The sequence below is a fragment of the Salvelinus sp. IW2-2015 genome, linkage group LG4q.1:29 (assembly GCF_002910315.2).
Source record: "Salvelinus sp. IW2-2015 linkage group LG4q.1:29, ASM291031v2, whole genome shotgun sequence".
In the NCBI taxonomy this organism is placed as follows: Eukaryota; Metazoa; Chordata; class Actinopteri; order Salmoniformes; family Salmonidae; genus Salvelinus; species Salvelinus sp. IW2-2015.
In genome coordinates this window covers 37,713,733-37,723,672 of record NC_036842.1, presented here as the reverse complement: position 1 = coordinate 37,723,672, position 9,940 = coordinate 37,713,733, and the positions used below count along the sequence as shown (strand labels likewise).

The 9,940-nt window shown below is 41.0% G+C and overlaps 1 protein-coding gene and 1 long non-coding RNA gene across 3 annotated transcripts in view; both read right to left on the bottom strand.

Annotated features, from left to right (window-relative positions):
• Positions 1-6,331, bottom strand: part of LOC111961957 (caspase recruitment domain-containing protein 8) — a 15,577-nt gene extending 9,246 nt beyond the window's left edge. For both annotated transcript variants that reach the window (XM_024147041.2, XM_023984665.3), the window contains exon 1: positions 6,170-6,331. Coding sequence is in view for 1 of the 2 variants with exons in the window: in XM_023984665.3 (XP_023840433.1) it covers positions 6,170-6,217 (48 nt within the window). In the remaining variant the exon portion in view is untranslated. The remainder of the gene's footprint in view (positions 1-6,169) is intronic.
• Positions 2,512-2,788, bottom strand: LOC139027533 (uncharacterized). Its single transcript, XR_011479640.1, has 2 exons — positions 2,732-2,788; positions 2,512-2,572 (listed from the first exon to the last, which is right to left on the bottom strand). It is a non-coding gene; the product is annotated as an uncharacterized lncRNA (long non-coding RNA).
• Positions 6,332-9,940: the final 3,609 nt, after the last annotated feature.

The following is a 9,940-nucleotide window of genomic DNA, read 5'->3' as shown; positions in this document are numbered from 1 at the left end:
GGGCGTGTCAATGGGAAAGCAGTGGGCGTGTCAATGGGAAAGCAGTGGGCGTGTCAATGGGAAAGCAGTGGGCGTGTCAATGGGAAAGCAGTGGGTGTGTCAATGGGAAAGCAGTGGGTGTGTCAAAAGCATTCTGCTTTTACGGTTTTGATTGAGCAGTTTTTCCTCTTCCATTTCTTACCATGCAATACATTGAGCTACCATGCTGATGTTTTTAAACCAGAGGATGAGTCTGAGTCGTATTTCACTGTTAGTTTTACACAAATAATTGTACATTTTAAGTTATAAAACTGACGATTGTTTATCTGTGACTTGAGTATTGATGAGGGSTGTACTGTTGCTTCATGCGTTGTATGCGTGTGATCAAGTATGACTTTCACCCTGATATTGGCTACTAGATAGCTACTTCCCATGCAGTTGCCRGACAGTAGCACTTGTCAAGCGGGAGCAGAGGGCACTGTGATCCGGTGTTGTTGCCGTTCAGCCCTTCCCATTGAATAGTAGACTGTACAGTGCATTCGGAAAGTATTCAGACCCCTTGACTTTTTCCACATTTTGTTACGTTACTGACTTATTCAAAAATGGATTCAATTTTTTTYCCCCCTSATCAATCTACACACAATACCCCATAATGACAAAGCTAAAACAGATTTTTTTTCTAATTTATTACAAATWWAAAAAAACATACAATATTTACATAAATATTCAAACTCTTTGCTATGATACTCGAAATTGAGCTCAGGTGCATCCTGTTTCCATTGATCATCCTTGCGATGTTTCTACAACTTCATTGGAGTCCACCTGTGSTAAATTCAATTGATTGGACATGATTTAGAAAAGGGACACACCTGTCTATATAAGGTCCCACAGTTGACAGTGTATGTCTGAGCAAAAACCAAGCCATGAGGTCGAAGGAATTGTCCGTAGAGCTCAGAGACAGGATTGTGTGAAGGCACAGATCTGGGGAAGGGTACCAAAAAATGTCTGCATCATTGAAGGTCCCCWAGAATACAGTGGCCTCCTTCAGTCTTAAATGTAAGACGTTTGGAACCACCAAGACTCTTCCTAGAACTAGACAAGTATTCAGACCATTTAGTCGGTACTCAATTAAATTTAGCACAKGTAGGCTCCAATCAAGTTGTAGAAACATCAAGRATGATCAATGGAAACAGGATACACCTGAGCTCAATTTTGAGTCTGATAGCAAAGGGTCTGAATACTTATGTAAATAAGCTATTTCTGTTTTTTTATAAATGTGCAAACATTTCTAAAAACCCTGTTTTTGCTTTGTCATTATGGGTTATTGTATGTAGATTGATGGGGGGGGGAAAGTAATTTAATACATTTTAGAATAAGTCTAACGTAACAAAATGTGGAAAAAGTCGAGGGGTCTGAATATTTTCCGAATGCACTGTATGTATCAAGGTGACATCTAGATGGTTATCAATATTAGTTATTTATTGTGTAAGCTGCTGTAAATTGCTACATTAGCTACCGATGGCGACACGACCTTGATACCCAGTAGGACGCACTTCAAGTAGGAAGCACTTCAAGTCGGCAGGCACAACACCGGAGCACTGGTCGCCAGCTTACTATCGACTCGTGGTGCAGCCCAATCAGCCACGCAAAACGCTTGAGTGGGAACAAATCTGCCCATTTTGCTGATAAGCTTTCCATACACTCACTCGCCTATACTCCGGGCTGCAGCTACCCATACCTGCTACCCTATATATACAAAAGTATGTGGACATCCCTTCAAATTAGTGGATTCAGCAATTTGGCCACATCCGTTTTTGACAGGTGTATAAACTCGAGCACACAGCCATGCAATCTCCATAGATTGGCCTTACTGAAGAGCTCAGTGACTTTCAACGTGGCRCCGTCATAGGATGCTTTCCTTTCCAACAAGTCAGTTCATAAAATGTCTGCCCTGCTAGAGCTGCCCCGGTCAACTGTAAGTGCTGTTATTGTGTGGTGGAAATGTCTAGGAGCAACTATGACTCAGCAGCGAAGTGGTAAGCCACACAAGCTCACATAACAGGACTGCCAAGTGCTGAAGCGCGTAAAAATCCTACAACACTCACTACCAAGTTCCAAACTGCCTCGGGGAGCAAAGTCAGCACAAAAATTATTAGTCGGGAGCTTCATGAAATAGGTTTCCATGGCTGAGCAGCCGGACAGAAGCCTAAGATCACCATGCAAAATTCCAAGCGTTGAGTAGCACTTGTAGCCATTGGACTCTGGAACAGTGGAAACACATTCTCTGGAGTGAAGAATCACGCTTCACCATCTGGCAGTCCGACGGACTAATCTGGGTTTGGCGGATGCCAGGAAAACGCTACCTGCCCCAATGCATAGTGCCAACTRTAAAGTTTGGTGGAGGAGGAAAAATGGTCTGGGGCTGTTTTTCATGGTTTGGGCTAGGCCCCATAGTTCCAGTGAAGGGAAATCATAACGCTTCCGCATACAATGACTATAGCTCCCTTCAGTGACCACGAGCACAACCGTTCCTTGATTTTAACTGGCGGCTTTATTCTGTAGATTTAGTCAGAATTATCACCTTCCGTGAGAACTATAAAGTAAATGAAAAATACAGTTAAGCACACTCTTACAACCTTATCTTACGAGTGACTTATTAGCTTGGTACAACTCTGAAGTGCTTACATACAAAAACAGTTTTAGCTGCGCCTTAAACAGTATTAGATTAAACACATGAATAAAGGAAAAATACCTCATTGGCTGCTTATTACAGAAGGGAGGAAATCAAGCTTCACACTTATTATTCCTGACATGAATTCACGCTCATCCTTAATTATTATAACGTTACCATCCTAACATATACGCTTCAAACTTTATGAACTACACCCGATGACATGAAAACTTAGCTAACACAGCGCGGGATTGCCTTCCCTCCAAAAGTGTGTTGCTACAATAAGGATCCCCGTTACAACAGTTATTAGCTACGTAGTTCGCTTCTCTTATCATTTCCCCGCACAGCGGACACGTAAACAATTCAAACACAAAACAACGACATAACCTGTAAGTCTAACTGGCAGTTACAATGACATTCTAACGATTCTGTGCTTCCAATGTTGTGGCAACAGTTTGAGGATGCCTTTCTGTTTCAGCATGACAATGCCCCCGTGCACAAAGCGAGGTCCATACAAAAATGGTTTGTCGAGATCGGTGTGGAAGAACTTGACTGGCCTGCACAAACCCCTGACCTCAACCCCATCGAACACTTTTGGGATAAATTGGAACGCCGACTGCGAGCCACAATGCTTGTACGGCTCCGGTTAACTTGAATAAAGAGGAACTTAAGTTTTAAAGAACAGTTGTTTTCTTTACTATTTTTTAGACAAGAAGATACAACATGGTACCAAGAGTGACACTACTCGCCTTTGACTCACCCATCGAGTTTTGGTCGAAAATGCTGAACTGCGCCAAGAGGCTTCACGTCAACTAGCTAACTAGCCACTGGGCTAATGAGACTGGGGTAAAGATAACCACTCCGGAGCATGCAGTGCATGTAGCTAGTCATTTTAAGCTAGCCACAATAAGGATTAGACACAATAGTGGAATTTTTAGTTTGCCTTCAAAATAAAAGTATGTAATTGACAGTGATACAAATGAATACAAATAGTAGAATTATGAGTCGGATAAATGCCATAAATACAGGTCAAATTAGACCAAAGAGCCAATATGGGTTGAGGAAAAAGAGGTATTGAAACAATGGGGCAAAGTAGGAATAGATCTCTGTTCTCTTGAGGGCAAGAACTATGTTCTACTGATGGACTATTGCTCTCATTGCCCAGAGAGCTTTGCTGAAGGACACTACTGCTAGTCAGGTGATAACTCACATTAAGTCATTCTTTGCTCGTCATGGGGTCGCAGAGGTAGTCCKTACGGACAACGCCTCACAGTTGAGCTTTCAGGGATTTTACTAAACTGTACGGGTTCAAGCGCGTCACATCCAGCCCACTGTGCCAACAGTCTAATCATGGGTTAGTCAAGAACAGTGAACCTACTGCTTCAGAAAGCTCTCAACTCAAGACAGATCAATATCTAGCTTTGTTAAACTACAGGGCTACGCCACTAAAACATGGTATGTCTCCTGCAGAGCTGTTGTTCAACAGGTAACTTAACACTAGGTTGCCAGTACTCCTAGAAACAGAGAAGGATGACAAGGTCTTTCTTAACAAACGGAGAGAAAAGAGTGAACGGATAAGGTACTATGACAAAGGGTCCAAAGTGCACTCAGTCCAAATGATAGGGTGAAAATGCATGATGGTAAAACAGAGCGTTGAGGCCTGTGTGGTGAAAACAGTGGCAACCAGGTCATGATGTAATGACACCTGAGGGAGTTACACACAGGAGAAACGGGAGACAATTGAGAGTACAGGTCAGACAACTTCAAGCCCAGACACTCCTGTGTCAAATCCACCAGGGCAGCCTGTTGAAATGAGACTGTCAGGTAGAGAATTAAAAGCACCTCAGAGGCTGATTGAGGAAGTATACATGTGTTATTGAAATGCAGTATTCACTATGCAAAGAAGTGTAGCCAGGATTTATAAAGAATTGTTATTGTTTTATCTTAAGGGAAACGGGATATCTTGATAAGACGGAAGTGGCATATTGTATCTCAGGCCACTTGACCACTTTGGGGACGCACCGCCCGAGTGGAAGAGCGGGACATCCCAGCTCAAAGCACGAGCCTTGTACGGCTCCGGTTTACTTGAATAAAGATTTTATGTTTTAAAGAGCAGTTGTGTGAAGGATGGTTTTGTTCTCTTTTTAACAAAAATATATGCCTTATAGAAATAGGACATGTTAATCACAAAACATAGAGTGACTGCAGAAAAGCTGTTGTTAATCTAGGGTGTCAACTGTGCAAACCACAAGGTTGAGGAATGTGTAGGAAAAATGCTCTGCTTTACCCTGCGTGGTGATACAGTGAACCCGTATATACGAAAATTGCATTTACCACCTGTGTTAAATAAAAATACTTAAAGTATAKTCAGTGACTCTGAATCACATTTTATCCTGATACCAGATTTGATTGACGCAACCTTTTACAGTTGTTTTCTTTACTATTTCATAGACCAGAATGAACTAGTTTTAGACAATCAGCATTCAGGGCTCAAAACAACCAGTTTATAACAAATAAGGCACTGATTGACAGCTGTCAATGTAACTAGATAGCATACTAACCTTACATAGCTAATGAAAGATATATGAGCACCATTTCAGTTAAGACAGGCATACTGTAAATCAGGTGAAAATAATTATTTCAGAAAAAGACTACCTCTCATGAGACTAGTCCGTCCCAGCTTACACCGTGCCTATACGATGAGTTGAGTATTGAGGTTTGTCTGACTCTCCTTGCCTTTTGATAATTCCAGTGAAACTGTCGGATTCCAGACGTCATTAATATTTGGACATGCATACGGACAATATGAAATAGCTATATTCTTTGTTATCTCTTATCATTTCAGCCAGCTAGATATCAATGTATTATCTAAATTGCGGCCGCGAATCTGCCATAGAAATATAAACAATATAAACTCCGGTTATATGGTTAGCCTAACTATTGAAGCAATGGGCGAGTTCGATTTGCATGGCCCGGTGCCCCTGTTGTGTAAAGCCATATTTTTTTTATCAATGAAATGGTCAAAAATGAGCAATCCCTGCACCGAGTCATGCAAAAAAAACATATTTTAATTTGCTCCATGGCTCAAGCAGCCAGAGACGGAAGAGGAAGCACCATTCGCTGTTTTTTGTCAATGTGAGACACAAATGTAGACCGGAACCATTTCTTTCTCTATGATAAAACGTCTGAGTGAACTATCGTCATTTATCGACCATCTTTGCTGTGGCCAAAATTATATATTATATTGCCCAGTCCAGGCGCGATTCGCAGGTGTATTTGATTAATAAACAATGCCATGCTGGTGTGTGGTACCATTCAAATAAAACCCAGCCCTGAAACGTAGGCCAAAAATAATTTACATGTCATTGGTACGAATTCGCAGTCCTAAATATGATCATACTTTGACTTACATCGTTTAACTAGACAAGCCAGTTAAGAACAAATTCTTATTTACAATGACGACCTACCGGGGAACAGTGGGTTAACTGCCTTGTTCAGGAGCAGAACTATAGATTTTACCTTGTCAGCTCGAGGATTCGATCCAGAAACCTTTCGGTTGAACATCATGGGTTAGCTCTGGCCATCGTCTTTCATCTCGGAAAAAGTGGATTTCTACTGGTGTGGGTGTTTAAGACTTGTTTTTGCGTCTTTTTACTTTTGGTTTTGTACACCAACAACCTCTTAAGGATCCGCCCCTTTTTTTCAATTTCCACCTAAAATGACATACCCAAATCTAACTGCCTGTATCTCAGGCCCTGAAGCAAGGATATGCATATTCTTGGTACCATTTACATTGACATTTACATTTAAGTCATTTGAAAGGAAACACTTTGAAGTTTGTGGAAATGTTAAAGGAATGCAGGAGAATATAACACAATAGATCTGGTAGAAGATAATACAAAGAAAAAAACAACCGTTATTTTGTATTTTTTGTACCATCATCTTTGAAATGCAAGAGAAAAGCCATAATGTGTTATTCCAGCCCAGGTGCAATTTAGAGTTTGGCCACTAGATGGCAGCAGCGTATGTGCAACGTTTTAGACTGATCCAATGAACCATTGCATTTATGTTAAAAATGTTGTATCGAGACTGCCCAAATGTGCCTAATTTGTTTATTAATAACTTTTCATGTTCAACATTGTGCACTCTCCTCAAACAATACAATTTTATTATTTCACTGTAATAGCTACTGTAAATTGGACAGTGCAGTTAGATTAACAAGAATTTAAGCTTTCTACCTATATCAGATATGTCTATGTCCTGGGAAATGTTCTTGTTACTTACAACCTCATGCTAATCGCATTACCCTACATTAGCTCAACCGTTCCATGGACGTGACACTGATCCCGAATAAGTTTTTTTATACAGCTGAACACACGCAATTTGGTTATTTTAAAGCTATTTCACAGATGTTTAGATTGTATCTTACAATGATTCTCTATTATGTATGTAAGTCATTGTTCTCCACACTAGGGAAATGTAACTCCTCTTAAATTCAAAGACAGTGCTCTAGATGTAAGGACTRACAATCTTTGATATTGAATAAATAGTTATAACCATATTTTGAAGGTATCGAGGGGTTGGTTGTTAAGCAACAAAACTGACACCTGCAACTATGGGACAAAATAGATGGGATTGGCTTAGGTTGTTGACAAATATAAACTATATCGTCTCCAAATGTTTATTGAAATCATACATTTGCACAAATACACCGTTGCAGCTGTTGGTTAGCTAGCTAGCTAATTTTAGCCATATAAGCATTTCACATGAAATCAGTCAAAACACATCAAAACAAAACATGGGTATCAATAACAAGATACAACGAGCTGAAATGAGCCACCTACGATTCCCCACATGGCAGCTTCTTGTCATTATTGCTAGCTGTCTGACTGTTCAGAATCATAACAAAGCAAGGCTTCTGGCCTCATTGATGCATCACACATTTTTTTTCTTCACATTTATTTAACCAGGTAGGCCAGTTGAGAACAAGTTCTCATTTACAACTGCGACCTGGCCAAGATAAAGCAAAGCAGTGCGTCAAAAACAACACAGAGTTACACATAGGATAAACAAACGTACAGTCAAATACACAATAGAAAAATCTGTATACAGTGTGTGCAAATGAAGTAAGGAGGTAAGGCAATAAATAGGCCAATAGTGGCGAAGTAATTACAATTTAGGAATTTACACTGGAGTGATATATGTGCAGATGCGGGTGTGCAAGTAGAAATACTGGTGTGCAGAAAAGCAAAAACAAATATGGGGATGAGGTAGGTAGTTGGTTAGATAGGCTGTTTACAGATGGGCTGTGTACAGCTGCAGCGATCGGTAAGCTGCTCTGACAGCTGATGCTTAAAGTTAGTGAGGGAGATTATAAGTCTCCAACTTCAGTGATTTTTGCAATTCGTTCCAGTTATAGGCAGCAGAGAACTGGAAGGAAAGGCAGTCAAAGAAGGTGTTGGCTTTGGGGATGACCAGTGAAATATACCTGCTGGAGTGCGTGATATGGGTGGGTGCTGCTATGGTGACCAGTGAGCTGAGATAAGGCGGAGCTTTACCTAGCAAAGACTTATAAGATGACCTGGAGCCAGTGGGTTTGGCGACGAATATGTAGCGAGGACCAGCCAACGAGAGCATACAGGTCGCAGTGGTGGGTAGTATATGGGGCTTTGGTGACAAAACGGATGGCACTGTGATAGACTGCATCCAATCATTTTTGTGATGTTTGCAATCTTGTTATTTGTAAACAACAGGATATTAAAAACGTATATTTCGGGTTATGATGAAGATGGACAACTGAGTGCATGAGGCAGGAACTGAAATAACATGCACCATCTAACTGCTTCACATGTAACAGCTTCCCAAATCAGACTAGCTTTAAAATAAAATGTAGTGCCTTGGCATTTGACTACTAATGAAATAAACTGATACATTTTATACTTGTGAAGGTTATTGTAAAACATTGAAATCAAAAATATTTTTTTCATCATTGTTGGCTGACTTTGACTGTATTTGTATTTATTATGGATCCCCATTGGCTGCTGCCTTAGCAGCAGATACTCTTCTTGGGGTCCAGCAAAATTAAGGCAGTTTATACAATTTTACAAAATATACAATACATTCACAGATTTCACAACACACTGTGTGCCCTCAGTCCCCTGCTCCACCACTACCACGTATCTACAGTACTAAATCCACGTGTATGTATAGTGCGTATGTTTTTGTGTGTGTGTGTGTGTGTATGCATGTGTCTGTGCCTATGTTTGTGTTGCTTCACAGTCCCCGCTGTTACATCAGGTGTATACGGTCAAGCTGCTCAATAGGATTGAGATCCGGTGACTGTGCTGGCCCCATTATCGACAATACCAGCTGACTGCTTCTTCCCTAAATAGTTCTTGCATAGTTTGGAGCTGTGCTTTGGGTCATTGTCCTGTTGTAGGAGGAAATTGGCTCCAATTAAGCACCATCCACAGGGTATGGCATGCCGTTGCAAAATGGAAGGATGGCCTTCCTTCTTCAAGATCCCTTTTACCCTGTACAAATCTCCCACTTTATCACCACCAAAGCACCCCCAGACCATCACATTGCCTCCACCATGCTTGACAGATGGCGTCAAGAACTCCTCCAGCATATTTAATTTTTTTCTGAGTCTCACGAATGTTCTTCTTTGTGATCTGAACACCTCAAACTTAGATTCGTCTATCCATAACACTTTTTTCCCCCAATCTTCCTCTGTCCAGTGTCTGTGTTCTTTTGCCCATCTTAATCTTTTCTTTTTGTTGGCCAGTCTGAGATATGGCTTTTTCTTTGCAACTCTGCCTAGAAGGCCGGCATCCCGGAGTCGCCTCTTCACTATTGACACTGAGACTGGTGTTTTGCAGGTACTATTTAATGAAGCTGCCAGTTGAGGACTTGTGAGGTGTCTTTTTCTCAAACTAGACACTCTAATGTACTTGTCCTCTTGCTCAGTTGTGCACCGGGGCCTGCCACTCTTTCTATTCTGGTTAGAGCCAGTTTGCGCTGTTCTGTGAAGGGAGTAGCACACAGCGTTGTACGAGATCTTCAGTTTCTTGCCCATTTCTCACATCGAATAGCTTTCATTTCTCAAAACAAGAATAGACTGACGAGTTTCAGAAGAAAGCCTTTGTTTCTGGCCATTTTGAGCCTGTAATCGAACCCACAAATGCTGATGCTCCAGATACTCAACTAGTCTAAAGAAGGCCAGTTTTATTGCTTCTTTAATCAGAACAACAGTTTTCAGCTGTGCTAACATAATTGCAAAAGGGCTTT